This window comes from Anolis carolinensis, chromosome 1 (assembly GCF_035594765.1).
Source record: "Anolis carolinensis isolate JA03-04 chromosome 1, rAnoCar3.1.pri, whole genome shotgun sequence".
Taxonomy (NCBI): Eukaryota; Metazoa; Chordata; class Lepidosauria; order Squamata; family Dactyloidae; genus Anolis; species Anolis carolinensis.
In genome coordinates this window covers 274191459-274207903 of record NC_085841.1, presented here as the reverse complement: position 1 = coordinate 274207903, position 16445 = coordinate 274191459, and the positions used below count along the sequence as shown (strand labels likewise).

Genomic DNA, 16445 nt, shown 5'->3' with positions numbered 1-16445 from the left:
TGACTGGCTTGACCTTGAAGGAACTGGGGGTGGCCAGGGCATGGCGGACAGGGAGTTCTGGCGTGGACTGGTCCATGAGGTCAGGAAGAGTCAGAAGCGACTGAATGAATAAACAGTGGCAACTCCCCCCCCCCCCCCCAAATTAATTCCTTGAGCAGTAATCTCTGAAGATGAGCCTCTATGGCCTCTCCCACATGGAAATATTTTTGGGATATTTTAGGTGAGAGGAGACCGCACATGTCATTCTTTTACCTATAAGGAGAGCAGCTTGGTATGCCCTTTTACACAGTATTTTTCTCCATGCAGTTGATATTAATCACTTTCCTAACCCTTGGTGAACCTTTTAGGTATACCTAGGTCTACAGCTTGGAAAATACTAGCTGGGCAAACAAAATGCGATTCCCCTTTGGCCAAATCATTGCTATTGTAGCAACAATAAGGGTTTTGTTCATCTACCTATATCATCACATAGAATGAGCTTCTATCAATATTTTGCAGGCAACATATTTTCATGCTTAAAGGAGAGATCATGCTTTTTGTTGTTTAGAAAAAGTCTCTCAACTGGATGACAGTCTGACTGTTTTCCACTGCCTGGGCAGGGACTTGTAATTTAGTCTCTCTAGAAGCACATGGAACTCCCAAAGGAAAAGTAATCAATTATACAGCATTTCTAATGGTTCTCATAAATAATGGACAAGCACACACTTATTTGAGGTCTCATTGATGAAGGAAGCTAACTCTTAGGCTTCATCTCAGGACAAATGACTATGAAGTATCAATAAGGGAGTGGAATGGGAGCTTTTGAACCTTTCCCTATAGACGTGGCTTTAAAAGCCCTTTAATCCACAGGGATTTATAGGTAACTGTTATCTCTCCTGTATTTTTTTTTAAACACCACCACCTCAAAATGGAAGAAAAAGTGGAAAATATGGGAAACTGAAGATAAGGTCATCTTAACTCTTAGTAACGTTCTGTGGACAAAACAAGGGGATTACAAGACAAAAACTTGTGTGCCTTCAAATTATCTAGTCATTTTTAATTTATGGTGACCCTAAAATAGAGGTTCTCAACCTGTGGGTCCCCAGATGTTTTGGCCTTCAACTCCCAGAAATCCCAACAACTGGTAAACTGGTTGGAATTTCTGGGAGTTGTAGGCCAAAACACCTGAGGACCCACAGGTTGAGAACCACTGATCTAAGGAAACATCTATTATGAGGTGTTCTTGAGAGAATTACTTCAGAGGGGATTTGCCCTTATCTTCCTCAGGCTGAGAGTGTGTGTGATCTGCCTATGATCACCCAATGGATTTCATGGCTGACCAGAGATTTGAACGCTGATTTCCCATTGTCTTGGAACAACACTCTAACCACTATGACATGTTGGTTCCTGGAAGCACTATGCAAAGCTATTCAACGGATATTGGGTCACAATGAGACTAGAACTGGACAGCACTGCAGGTAGGTAGGTTCAGTACACTGAACAGGGCTGAGGTCTCTCAACCATAGGGACATGATATAACAAAAACAATGATAACAACAACAAAACTTTAAAATACTGTCATCGCGAAGACAAAAAAGTGGTCAAAATGTTTAAATGCAGAAGAATCCTAGTATCCCCAATAGTACCTCTCTGCAAAGTTAGTCTGGACGGTGCTGCAATCGTGTCTTATTAACAAAAATTACCACAAAGTAAGACCTAATTTAGGGTTCTTCCCTACTCCCCATGGAACTCCAAGTGGCTAACAATAACACTGAATAAAATAAATACACTTAAGTCACATAATACACTCAAATATAAAATATTAACAATTCACTTGAAAGATGCCAATTTAAAAACAACTAGGTATGTACCTAGTCAACAACCTCCTCCACGGAAGTCAAAATCAATTACCAGGGAGGTAGTTTTTAAGCTTTTTTCTGAAATAATTAGTATGAGAAAAGAAGTTCGTAAATCTCATTGGGATAATTTCCAATGAGTGTGGAGTAACTAACTGTCAAAGAAATATGATGTGACATGACTCCCAACATTTCTAAGATCAAACGTAAGGAGAAAGCAGATTGGGACTGGGTGAACTTCCAGGTTATTTACCATATATGAGCCAGAGTTTTCAAATCTGATCCAAAGGCTTTAATAACATCAACAACAAAATGCTATTTAAATCAAGGTAGCTTTGGGAAAAACAGGAGTGGATGCTCAGCTAAGCTCTGGTATTGCCCATACTCTGGGCATTTCCCATACTCTGGATATCTAAGCCCATAGGACATTCCCCTCAACTGTTTATTTGAGAATGTTGTCCCCTCATTGCTTGGTACTTGTGTTTGTCAACCTTCTCTTTAGCCTTTTGTCCATTCACTCCAGGCCTTGATAAACTGCTGTTCCCAAGGATAATGTCACCCACCCCCACACAACCTATTTTAAAGTCTGCTTGATCAGGATGGCCAGTCTTTGAGCAAAATCATTCCTTCCTACTTCGTGAGGTGCCACCGATTCCATGCCAGTATCCCATCTTCCTGGAAAAGCAGATCATGGTCCAGAAAACCAGATTGTTCTTCCTGACACCATCTGTGGATCCAGTTATTCACCTCTACTATTTTTCTTGCTCTTCCTGGGTCACATCGTACAACTGGGAGGATAGAAGAAAAGACCACCTGTACATTAAGATCTTTAAGCTTTCTTCCGCGAGCTTCAAAATCCTTTCTGATCTTTTTGAAGACTATGCCTTGCAGTATCATTGACCAACATGAACCAACATGAAAAGGCGAGGGTCAGTGGGCTTGATGAGTCTTGTCAGTCACTGAGTTATATGGTGGATTTTTGCCCTAGGGAGGCAGCATACTTCTCAAGACATCTCTTGCAACTCTATGGGCACATTTACACTGACCATTTAATGCAGTTTGAAGACAGCTTGACTGTGTGATGTTTATATGACGCATGCTGTGACGTTTATATGACGCACACTTCCAGTTGGGGAATATTCCAAAATAGAGCCCTTAATGCACATTAACACGCTTTATTGTAAACAATAAAAGGATAGGGTGTTCTGGAAATCTACACGTACACATTATGGTCGGGAGAAATAGACACCCCACCCCCACATTCTCTGCACTTGTTAATGGTGTATACTGCAGATCCTGGAACTGGTTTGAGATGAGTCTCTGTGGCGTGTCTAAGCACCACCCAGGCTCAAACCAGTTCCAGAACTTCTCATCACACACAGAAACCACTTCCTTTTCAGCCACTGTCACAACAACCTAAGTGATCAGCGTAGTTGTACCCTCAGATTTTTTAAAACTCAAATTGACAGCATTTCACAAGATGGAACCATGTGAATCACAGCACTGTAATTGCATTGTAGGAATGTGCCCCAGGTGTGGGCTTGCAACAAAGGCTGTTCTTGTTCATAATAGTCCCAGCCTTGATTCTACAGTCTCTGTCTTAAGCCACCATTTTGGACCCCAGAGTTTTGAAGATGAAGAACCAAGAAGATCAGCCATGTTTGAAATCTGCCAGTTTAGCGAGCATCTACACATATAATTAATGAAGTCTAACACCAGTTTTACTAATACTGTACCATGGAATCCTGGGATTTGCAGTTTGGTGAGCCACTGGCAGTCTTTGCCAGAGAAGGCTAAAAACACTGTAAAACTACAACACCCATGATTCCATAGCATTGAGCCATAACAAAATTGCGTCTAACTTCATTGAATCAATCTACATACTGAGGCCCCTCCACACAGCTGAATAAAATCCCACATTATCTGCTTTGAATTGGAATATATGGCAGTGTGGATTCAGACAACCCAGTTTGAAGCAGATATTGTGGGATTTTCTGCCTTGATATTCTGGGTTATATGGTTGTCTGGAAGGGCCCTTAGGTGAGTTTGTAAACAGCAGTCTCATTTTACAGGAGTAGGCTATTTATCATACCAAATTCACTAGACCAGAAAATGAACACTGAAAGAGAAAACACTTAACCACTTCTCCATTCCAAATCATAATCCCAAATGTCTTCCTCCTGCTCTACATCACGCCCCATGAGGTTTTAAAAATACATATGGAAGTGTAGTCTCTCTTGGCAGAGAGTCCCAATACCCTGAAATTCAAAATCAAAGTCTTAATCCCAGCATCAGGCTAATATTTTATATAGATGGGCCTTTGTGGTATAGTTGTTTGCTGTTTAAGAAATAAGGCAACACTAACTGATAGGATGTTGGCTTTCTCTTTTATTTCTGTTGTTTTAATTTATTTGTTTTATGCCATTTTTAATGAAGATTTGTTTTAATCTGGGTTTATTATTGTTATCCTCCTTGAGTATAATTCTTTGGCAGAAAATTGCATTGTGTGGTACAATTTAGATAGCTTGATCAATACGTACACCAGTATTGTACACTGGGGACTTAGCTATGTTTGCATAACTAATAAGTAATGTTTCCTGGCCTGACCCCTTCTAGCCCACCTTAACAGCCAGCAGCTGTATTTGCAGAAGATGGTCTATTCAGTTGATGATGGTGAGATTGCAAGGAAGATGAGATTTCCAGGATTTTCCTGCCAGTGAGAAAGGCCGAAAACGTCATTCTCCTTGTGCCTTGATTGGCAGCTAAACAGAGCTCCTTCCCCAGATGCAGCTGCTGGCTGTTAAGGTGGGCTTGGGAGCATTTACATGGTCTTTCATTGCCTTACTGAATACAGAACAGTTATGGATACATAACATTATGTTACAAATCTTAAACTGCAATATGTGGAGTTTGTTTTCAAAAGGTACCAAATCCAAATGAAATAAAACAAAATGAGTTCTAGGTGGCAACATATTGTTGGCTAGAGGTGGAATATTATGTACAGCTCAAAACTATGGAAATTTTTCAAATCGCTTAGGTACAGTGTTCGGAAAACGGCATTTTATAGCTAAATAATGCGTGCCCTCAGCATGTTTTTCAACTCAGCTCAAATGGATTTGGTACTTTTTGGAAACAAACTTTACATATAGAATCTATATATATAAAAGAGTGATGGCATCACGGCGACCCACAAAACAACAAAACTACAGGCCCCCCAACCTCGAAATTTGACAACACAACCCATCATCCACGCCTCTAGGTTGATACAACAAAAAGAAAAGAAAAATAAAGTTCTAATTAGAGAGAGAGGAATAATTGCTTTTATCCAATTGCTGCCAGTTAGAAGGCTAAGCTCCTCCAACTTGGTCTCCTAGCAACCCAATAAAAATAATAAAAAACACTAAAAATAATTAAAAACACTAAAAAATTAATACAATAAAATACCATAATAACAAAAAATAACTAAAAATTATACAAGAAAATAATAAATATAATAAATAAAAAGATAACTTACAATAAAATTAATTAAAAAATACAAATAACGTCAAATAAAAATTACACAACAATTTTTAACCAATACCACCACCACTTTGCCACAGCAACGCGTGGCTGGGCACAGCTAGTATCATATATAATAATAACTGCATTTGTGCAAGGACAAACACTGTATGCCCCTTTAGAAGGTCAATCTGTAGCAAAAATTGTGTTTGTTTTGAGAGGGAAGGACAAAGGCCACACAGTTGTATAAAATCCACATTGAACTGGATTATATGGCAGTGTGGACTCAGATAACCAAGTTCAAAGCAGATATTGTGGGTTATCTTCCGTGATATTCTGGGTTATATGGCTATGTGGAAGGATCCCTAGAACCACTTTGACAACAGACTCCATGCTTAACTTCCACATATTCATTACGATATAGCTTCCCAGTTTTCAGTTCTCCAGATGTCCCAAAATATTAATCAGTATGGCCAGTTGTTAAGGATAAGAACTATTGCTCTGATGAGAATATGTAGGTTTAATGTGAAACCAGTTATTATTATGATGTTCATCCCATGTTTACTCAACTCTACACAAACAGCTGAAAAGTCCAATGTGCTGCTTATATAGAATATGCATAGCTTGTCTCTTCATCAGTTTGTTAAATATATGACCATTCAGATTCTGATTTACTTTAGCAATTAGAGCCAAACTGGTTGCAAAAATCCTTCTGGCAGTTACATCAATAGCAAACCTGCCAGCCTGACCTGCCTCAACATTGTAGTAAATGGAAATGACAATAGTATAGCAGCAGCCACAGCAGTTGTTATGCCAAGACACAGGACAGCGATCAATATACATAAAAATACAAGTAAAAACACACAATTAAAAATTTGAAAACATCTAATCCCACAAATTATGAATACTTAAAAGGATCAACCAAATGTTTCTGCTAAAATACATGCAAAACAAGGAAAAAATAGCAGAAGAGAAATAAAAAACTCATTTATTTCTGAAAGTTTATATAAATAGATTTTAATGGTACCACATGAAGGTTAATAGAATGCAGGCATGTAATGGAAATATCTAATGAGGTATTATAAGAAAAGAAAAATAAATCACACTTCAGCTCCCAAGGTCAGCTAGTTGGGTTGTCATTTCATATCATATCCCCTTTGGCTGTTCAGAGCCTTTACATTCACTTCCTAAACCTGAAAATTTTAGACTTGAAAAAGCAGCTTACAACTGACCAGCCAAAAAGACAGAGGGTGTGAAGTGGCTTATGTGAAAATTGCTGTTCTGGTCTTCTAGTAAATATTACTTGTTGCACTTGTATTTGGAGATAAGAATGAGAAATGACATATATAACCAAATACTATGGACTGAGCAGCTTCCTGGATTGTCTGCTACTGATAACTGCTTCATTCTCCATTTCCAATTCTAACTACTGTGGGATCAACCTTTTTTTTTTTTTTGACCAGGGCCCACTTTGACCAGGAACTACTCTCCAACATTATTACCAAAAGAGTTACAAATCAGTTTTGGTCAACTTTTCATTCGGTTTGGTTATTTGGGGTTCTGATTCAGAAAACTGCATTGGATAGACCACATCAGCTCTAGTTTCTGATACAGAACATATGTCACCCAGTAGTCACCATCTGCTCACCCACAGAAAACCATATTTAATAATCTAGAGCTGATGTGGTCTATCGAATGTAATGGTCAGCTATGCAGGAAGGAGCAGAAATAAAATAAAATAACTAAAGAGGAAAGAGGTTCGCAGACCGGATTTTTATGGGCCACGGCCCACAGGTTGGGAACCACTGCTCTTGATCCTTCCACCTGCCCTGATGATCCTTCAACTATGCTCTCTCCTCCCTTTGTTGCCAGGCAACAAGGACTTTTCCTTTATGAAGCAGAAGACCAGAAAGACCATAAGCTGGCAAACTGGGCTTCTTGAGGTAGTGATAGTTTATCACTCGACCCAAGATGCTAAAGGTCTCTGAATTAAATGCATATTAATTCAGAGGAAGCGACTAGCAAAACCCCTTCTGATTCTCTTTCTAGATTGCCATATAATCCAGATTATCAAAGCAGATCCTATACATAATCTGCTTTGAACTGTATTATATGAGTCTACACTACCATATAATTCAGTTCAGAGCAGATAATCTGAATTTTATATGACAATGTAGTTGGGACCTGAATATATCTTGCCTAAGGAAATCCTATAAAATTCATTGAGTTATCGCAAGTCAACAAATGACTTGAAGGTTAACACGCACACAATATAGTACAAAGGTGGAAAATACACTGCAGGGTGAAATGATACCTATTGGCATCAGTTTTTAGGAATATATAGAGAAGGTTTAAGGCTTCCATGCAAGAAATAGTAGAGTAAAAGTTCTGTGTCTTTTCTTTAGACAAAAATGCCACAATTTACATGAATGAGTAGTGTGGGTTTTCAAATTTGGACAGAATGCCTTCACATATTCGGATTTTCACATTTGGACAGAATGCCTTCAAAGGTCTTTAGTTTCTCTTGCTATGCATGCAATCTGATTCTTGTCTCATTACTCTCTCCGATCTAACAGATATTTTAGGTTGCTGAAACCTAAGGGTAAACTGATCACCATTGGTTTCTCTTTCTCCCTCATTTTTCTTTCAATACCAACCTAAGCATGAGATTAAATATGAATACATTTATTATATTTATTCATTTATTCTGTTTAGTTTCTCTTTCTCACCCAAGGTACAGCAGCAGCCTGGGGCATGGAGCGAGGGCAAGAGTGTTCCTGGTGAAAATAATAACCTGGAAACCTTTACCAGCATCAGTGGAAGCCATACAAATTTTTTAGATATGTTTTGATATAAAAATATCCAATTTCCTTATGATAATATTAGATTCAAATCCTGCTCCTAGACTGTCTTTACAAAAATATTTTTTCTAGGAGCATTATCACACAAGTTTCCTAAAAGGGCTTCTGCTTGAGAAGGGAGTATGCCTGCCTAGTTCTTCTTCCTGCCACAAAAAGCATATTTGAATGTGCTTTGAGTCACCTTACGCAGCTGTGACTCCTCCCATCATAATACCTTCACCAGTACTATAACAACCTCAGCAAGCAAGAGTCCAAAAGTGGCAGGCTAAAACCCAGAACCTCGAGTCATGGCTGATACCAAGTGAGAGACTCTCTCCTGGGCACACAGAAGACTGGACAACTTGGAAGGTGCTGAACAGAATATGCTCTGGTACCACGAGATGCAGAGCCAACCTTAAGAAATGGGGCCACAAAGTGGAGTCCATGACATGCGAGTGTGGAGAAGAGCAAACCACTGGCCACCTACTACAATGCAGCCTGAGCCCTGCCACATGCACAATGGAGGACCTTCTTATAGCAACACCAGAGGCACTCCAAGTGGCCAGCTACTGGTCAAAGGACATTTAGTATCATGTCAAGGTTTTTTAACTTACTTTGTGTTTTTAAATACATTATTACTGTACCCTCAGTTCACTTCTGACATGATAACTAAAATAATCAGGACTATAAGGAGAAAGGTAAAGTTCTCTTATCTTTTCCCTGCCATCTCTCAGCCTCTGTTGCCTTACTTTATTTAACAGAAGAGCCAGTCCTGAAGGAGAGGTTCTGGGAAATACATTGTGTGGTTAAGTTCCTTGCCTATACCCAGAACCATTTACAACATTTCTAGAAGCTCTTGTCCTGGCTGTCCTAATTTGTTTCTGAGTTATTGGGAGGCTCAATTCAATCTGCCAGATCTTTTAAGCACATATTTATTTACAGTATTTATTTACAGTATTTATATTCCGCCCTTCTCACCCTGATGGGGACTCAGGGCGGATCACATTATACACACATAGGGCAAACATTCAATGCCCATAAACATATCAAACAGAGACCGAGACAGACAGACGTAGAGGCAAGTTAACCTTCTTCTGAGGGAATGTTTGATTCTGGCCACAGGGGGGAGCAGCTGCTTCATCATCCACTCTGACAGCACTTCCTCATTCCAGGTCGTAAATTAGTTAAACTTGCCTCTCCACTTTTATAAGTGATACCTTATTTCCTACTTGATAGATGCAACTATCTTTCGGGTTGCTAGGTCAGCAACAAGCAGGGGCTATTTTTTAAAAAAATTTAATTTACGGGTGCTCACCCGCCACGGGCTGGCCTCGAACTCATGACCTCATGGTCAGAGTGATTTATTGCAGCTGCTCAACAGCCTGCGCCACAGCCCGGCCCCTTGATGGGAACCCTTTGAGATCTGTTGAAGAGACCAGCTTTTTGTTACAGCACTAGGCTAAAGTGCCATGAATCTAGACAAAGAGGAATGTGATTGGATTACTGCAGAAGGTAATATTGGCCTGTTATTTTGTCACTTTCATTAAAGGTAGATTTTTCCTACAACTGCAGGATGAAAATCTGATTGAAGCTGTCCCTTTTAATTTTGAACATGTCCAGCTGTGAGAAGAATGCATAGAACCAATATGAACATTCCTGTATTTCTGTTGGAAGGTACTTTAGTAGTCGTGAAAAGTAGGTAAAGCTATGTATTATGATGAAAGGTCTTGCAACATAATGTTATAGTGTGGAGTGCTTCTGTCCTGGATGCCAGTATGTCATGCTCTCTTCCAGAATATGCAATGCCATTCCCCCTCAATCAGGTTTTTCATATTTCTTCTTCAACACGTTCTCCACATTCTGTGAAAACTGAGGATGAAATCTGGGGGCATGTGGTGGCTGACTGCGTACTGTCCAACTGTCCAAATAGGGATGAGATAGTCCCAATTAATCCTTGGCCACCTCATTGTTTCAGCTGCTTTTAAAAAATATCAAATTTTATTTCTCTTTCTCCCACATTTCCCCATTAATTTCATCTTACTTCCACTGCTGCAAAATGAGTCAATGTACCTGTATTTACTCGAGTCTAATGCACCATTGAAGCTAATGTGCAACTCAATTTTCGAGACCCTGAATGTAATGTGCAGGAACAAAAAGTGCACTCTTTGAAATTTAGACAAAAAAGTTGCTTCCTGATTAGGATTCCTTCTTCAAAAACAAAAGTGTTAGAGGACCAAAGCATCTAGCAATGGAAAGGAAAACCTTGGGGTACATCTATGCTTTAGAATGAATCCACTTTAACTGCTTTGGTTCAATGCTATGGAGTCATGGGGATTGTAGTTTGACCAGGCCTCGAACCTTCTTTCCCAAAGAATGCTGGTGCCTCGCCAAACTACAGATCCCAAGATGGCATAGCACTGAGCCCTGGCCATTCAATGAGAGATGTGATCCCTCAAAGAGAAGCTCCAGGTGCAGCTTCTGAAGCAGATTCCCCTTTTGCTTTGGCTCAGCACTGAGATTACTGTATGATGCAAAGCTAATGCACACCAATTTTTGACAAGGTCGTTTAGCCAAAAAAGGTGAGCATTAGATTCGAGTAAATACAGTAGTTTAATTCAACAGAAAGGAGGGGGGTTAGCATCTTGTCTGTTTCTCCCCATTGCTTATTTTTGCTACCTTCACCACCTTGACTGCACATGTCTTGATTTTCTCCTGTGCAATGTTGGACAGTATTTAGGTGGACAAGTCTTCCTCTTAGTATTCTTTTCCTACAGATAGTTTGGACACTGCAATTATTTGTAGATTTGTGGGCGGGCATTGTTTTACCTGAAGAAAATTTATCAACACATGAGTTCTAAAGCAGTTCTGCTCAATCTTCCTAATGCTGCGACTCCTTAATATAGTTCCTTAGGTTGTGGTGACCCCCAACCATAAAATTATATTTGTTGCTACTTCATAACTATAATTTTGCTACTGTTATGAATTGCAATTTAATATCTGATATGCAGGATTTTCATTCACTGGATCAAATTTGGCACAAAAACCCAATATGTCCTCATTTGAATACTGGTGGGGTTGGGGGGGGGGGGTTTGAATGATTTTGTCATTTGGGAGTTGTAGTTGCTGGGATGTATAGTTCACCTACAATCAAAGAGTATTCTGAACTCCGCCAATGATGGAACTGAACCAAACCTGGCACACAGAACCCCCATGACCAACAGGAAATACTGGAAGGGTTTGGTAGGCATTGACCTTGAGTTTGGGAGTTTTAGTTCACGTACATCCAGAGAGCACTGTGGACTCAAACAATTATGGAACTGGATCAACTTGGCACAAATACACAATATGCCCAAATTTGGTGAAGTTTGAGGAAAACAGATCTTGACATTTGGGAGTTGTAATTGCTGGGATTTACAGTTCACATACAATTAAAGAGCCCCTTGAACCCCATCATTGGTCGAATTGGGCCAAACTTCCCGCACAGAACCCTCATCACTAACAGAAAATACTGATCTTTGGCGACCCCTCTGAACCCCCCTCACAACCTCCCTCAGGGATCCCGACCCCCAGGTTGAGAAACACTGTTCTAATGCATAAGAGAAACGGTTTTGGGTTACTATTTGTGGTTCTCTCTTAGCATGTGATGTAATTAAGAAAGCTTGTTTCCAGCAGATGGAAAGCCTCAGGAGAGGCGGGCTTGCCAATGCCTTTTCATTTGCTTGCTGAAACAGAAAATAAAAATTCAGCCTTGAGCAGGCACTTTAGCTCTGCTCCTCTTTCCAGCTTTGATGTAGCCTCCCCCAAGCCTGCTGTATGAATTGGAGCTTATTGCCTCTTTGCCACTGAAAAGCACTTGGCTCTTTCTACCAGGTGCCTGGTTCTTCCTATTACATAAAAGTGTATTACTGTATATCAACATTTGGCTGGGGGAGGTGAGAGGAGCGCTGTTTTTTCCTCTGTTGTGTCTCTTAGCCTACAGATGAAAGCCGCAGACTGAAGCATCTTTATTTAATCAACTGGCACATCGCCAAACAGCTCCCAAGGCGAAAAACAAGTTGTTTTTACCCCTCGGAGCCCTGTTTGCTTGTCAATGATTCATTACATAATAGCTGACTGATCTAAGATGAGAAAGGACAGGGCAGATTGCTCCCGTGTTCAACCTGCTGGGTGGCAGTAGCATTTTTGGCCATTTTGTTTTGCAGCCCTGGCAAGGGGTAATGAATAAAGGGAAAAAGCTAAGCCTTTAAGCCCCTTTCTACCTGGGAATCAGAAAGCATGGCTCCCAGTTTGTACTTAGAAAGCTTAAGTTTCAAAATCCTAGGAAGTAACATTGTAAAGTATGCTGAATTGCCCAATTACACTTTCCCACTGGACTGAATGTATTAGTTAATATGCTATTTGAAGTTACTGTGGGAGTCTGTGGCAAGAGTATGCTTGAGGAAGAAGAAACTCAAACAAGTAACGAATCAACACTTACTACCTTCTGTGCTGGCATATTTTGGGGATGTGGAAAGGGACAAGAGTATCCATTACATGACCTAGGAACCAGCCACTATTTGGGCGTTGTTTCCTAGATCACACAGATTTAAGGAATGTTTGAATGGATTAGAATTGGTTTGGTTTTATATAGTTCTCAGATGTGGTTGACCTGCAAGACCTAGCAGCCATAGACAGCATTGCCAATGAGAAAGAAGGCTGGGGGCTGTAATCTAAAAACAGCTGGAAATTCTTATGGTTCATATCCCTGCCCTTAGTAGTGGATATGTTTTTGCATTGAGTTTTAGTTCTGTTTTGCTTTCAGTGAATGCAACTTCTGTATATTCCTACAAGATACTCAAGAGAGGACAATTTCTTGCAGAAACTGATATACCGTATGTACAGCACTCTTCCACAGTTTCCTATGTAATGGTTGGAAAGGACAGCCAGCAAGTGGTTGAGTAACTGACTATGACTTTTGAGATGAGGGTTCTAACCCCATTTCAACCATAGCCAACCACTGGGCAAGCCACATGCTCTTAGGCTCAGAGGGAGGCAAAGGCAAACCCCTATCTGAAGAAATCTTGCCTGTAATAGGGCTGCTTTGCGTTCAGCAGACGTCAGACAGGACTTGAAGGCACGCAATGACAAAAGCTGAAAAAAAATTAACAAGTAACACGTGGTTTCAAAGCCAAAGCCTTTTATAATTAGGCTGGATAATCACTAGGTTTTTTGTTTTTGATTTTAATTGTAGTGTTGAAAGAACTGAAGGTTCACTGAGTCTGATTTCAGAGAAGGGAATCATGCTCTTTGCTCCCTCTTGCTCTTTGATGCTTTGCCTGTTCCGCTTCTGGAGTTTTGTGTTTTTCTAGCCCTCTTTCACCAACCCCCCCCCCCAACCCAATGCTAATGCTGTAAAAAAAAAAAACTGGCAAGGAGAAGCGTAATGGACATAAAAAGACTTTGAGGGACCTTATTTACCAGAGGCTTTATTAGCTTAGAGCCACAGGGAGAGGCAGGTAATACAATAATAATAATAATAATAATAATAATAATAATAATTGATAATAGTGTATAGTTTGTTGTGGGAGCCCCCGGTGGCACAATGGGTTAAACCGCTGAGCTGCTGAACTTGCTGACTGAAAAGTCTGTGGTTCGAATCCAGGGAGCAGGGTGAGCTCCCACTGTTAGCCCCAGCTTCTGCCAACCTAGTAATTCAAAAACATGCAAAAGTGAGTAGATCAATAGGTACTGTTCCAGCAGGAAGATAACGGCACTCCATGTCGTCATGCCGGCCACATGACCTTGGAGGTGTCTACGAACAATGCCGGCTCTTTGGCTTAGAAATGGAGATGAGCACCAACCTCCAGAGTTGGATATGACTAGACTTAATGTCAAGGGGAAACCTTAACCTTTTAGTGGTATGTTGTACAGCCTCCACCATGACCCTTTAAAGCCCCTGAGTTGGCATAGTAAGGAAGCAGCCCAAGCTCCTCAGTGGCATGCAAATCTGTATATGTGCTATGTAACAGCTATAAAAGAGTAACAGTAATGGGTACAGGACTTCATGAAGAAGGCTGTTAATGCACATCTTCTGCACAAACAGCTCATGATCTGGGAAGGATGCACACCAGCATTTTGGGATAACACTCCCTGAGTCACCAATAGCTTTTTTTCTAGCTTTGGCATTGAAAGCAACGTTTTGTCTACATCTAAGGCAGATGGCTTTTAAAATGTATATATGCATAGGATAATCACAGCACACTGCCTTTAAACAGGAGAAACATATTGAGAGAAAAGGTCACATCTGTTTGTTTGGAGAGGAGATGCTAGCTCATTTTGTGAAGCACCGCTTTCAGTGAGAAGCACCTGATTGGAAAGGCAGCAGCCGAGGCAGACTGCCCATAGCCAGTGTTTTGTGTTTTCTCCCTCCGCCCCCTCAAAAGGAAGCCAGTGAGTAGCTTAATTCCTCTTCCTAGACTCATTTCTGTTTCTCCCCTTTTATAAAGCTAAACCCACGCAGCCCCGCGGGGTGTGTAACACATTGCAGTGTGCACAACCCCTCCTTTACTACGCCACACTGACAGGGGAACATGCTGCTTGCACAAACGTCACACCGATTCTGTGTATAAAGTGCTCTCAACAGAGCTCAGAGGCATTCATTCCCACCCAGAAGAAGAGCAGCAGCGGCCGAGAAGGAGAGATGAGGTGAGGCAAGGCACTGATCCCCCAAAGAGGCCAAGATGTTTTACTCGGGTCTCCTCACAGAGTCGTCCAGGAAGGAGGTGGACATGAGGGAAGCTGCATCCCTTCGACAGCAAAGGAGGATGAAGCAGGCTGTCCAGTTTAACCACAAGGACTCGGCTGACCTCCTGCCGTTAGATGGGCTGAAAAAACTAGGAACCTCCAAAGACACTGTAAGATTTTTTTTATTTTTGCCAAAGAAACATAGATTCAAATGATGAAGTTCATGCCGTTGCCAGCATCTCGTGCTTTGTTGTTGTTGTTATAAATAGCTTGAGTGGAATGAGCTTGAGTTCCCCTTGAAAGCCATAGGAAATAGGCATAGCAATTATGCTTGCAGAAGAAAGGAAAAAGGAGATGAAAGGCTTCATTTGTGATTTTTGCAAGAATTACAGCACTGTTAGACAGGATATATGTCTTATAGTCATGTGTGCAAGTGCAGTCGTGTGTGTGTGTCAACTTTGTTCATCCGGTTGATTTCTTTCTGCCATGAAACTTAATGTAAGTAGGAATGAAATATTAAATGCAATTTGATCAGTAAAAAAGAATGAAGGTCAAAATTAGAGATTAAACACAATTAGTAACTCATCCTTGTACTTGAACTTCTCATTATGTGCCCCCAATCTGAGATATTTCTATTTTGACATATGTTGCTTTTATGGTTGTTGCCATCACCCTCTAACTTCAAGTCATTTCCAACTTATAATGACCTTACAGTGAAACAATCACAGAGTTTTCTTGTCAAGATTTGCTGGGGAGGGGGTTGCCATTGCCTACCTCTGAGGCTGAGAGAATGTGACTTACCCAAGGTCACTCAAGGGGTTTCCATGGCTGAGCAGGAACTCCAGCCCAGATCTACAGGGTCCAATGCTCAAACTATGACATTGATTTGGCTCTCACTTTGACATAAGTTCAGTTGATTCAAATAAACTTTAGTTGTTGTGTGCCTTCAAGTCGTTTCCAACTTATCGTACTCTAAGGCGGATCTGTCATAGGTTTTTCATGGCAAGATTTGTTCAGAAGGGGTTTGTCTTTACTGTTAAGTAAATGTGATCAAAACTGGAGTCTTGAGGACTCAGATGTCTTTTCAGATCAGGAAAATGGTGTTGAAAGATTTTTAAAAACTGTCCTCTCTTCTGCCCTACAGCCAAAGTGGATCCATGCTCCAGTGCAGTGGTTCCCAACCTTTTTTTGACCAGGGCCCACTTGACCAGGGCCCACTCTCCAACAATAGTATCAAAAGAGTTATGACTCTAGTTTTGGTCAACTTTAGATTCGGTTTGGTTATTTAGGCTGCTGATTCAAAAAATTGCACTGGATAGACCACATTAGCTGGTCAGCTCTGCAGGGCTGGTCATCTCTGTGGAAAGAAGCAGAAATAAAATGAAATAAAATAAAATAAAGTGGAAGAGGTTCACGGACCAGATTTTTGTTCTTGCAGCCCACTGCTGGGCTGTGACCCATAGGTTAGGAACCACTGCTTTAGTGTGATGAGGCCCTGGTGCCATGACTTTGGTCCAAGTTGGGAGGTCTCACAGATGCTTTGAAAAAA

The 16445-nt window shown here is 40.7% G+C and overlaps 1 protein-coding gene and 1 long non-coding RNA gene across 2 annotated transcripts in view; one reads left to right on the top strand and one right to left on the bottom strand.

Annotated features, from left to right (window-relative positions):
• Positions 1-2112: 2112 nt before the first annotated feature.
• Positions 2113-7168, bottom strand: LOC134298350 (uncharacterized). The gene is made up of 2 exons (XR_010005384.1): positions 7101-7168; positions 2113-2623 (listed from the first exon to the last, which is right to left on the bottom strand). It is a non-coding gene; the product is annotated as an uncharacterized LOC134298350 (long non-coding RNA).
• Positions 7169-14533: 7365 nt separating this feature from the next.
• The window catches only part of nrip3 (nuclear receptor interacting protein 3), a 44407-nt gene continuing 42495 nt past the window's right edge, over positions 14534-16445 (top strand). The window contains exon 1 of the mRNA XM_008107077.3: positions 14534-15066. Coding sequence (XP_008105284.1) covers positions 14893-15066 — 174 coding nt within the window. The 5' untranslated portion in view covers positions 14534-14892. The remainder of the gene's footprint in view (positions 15067-16445) is intronic.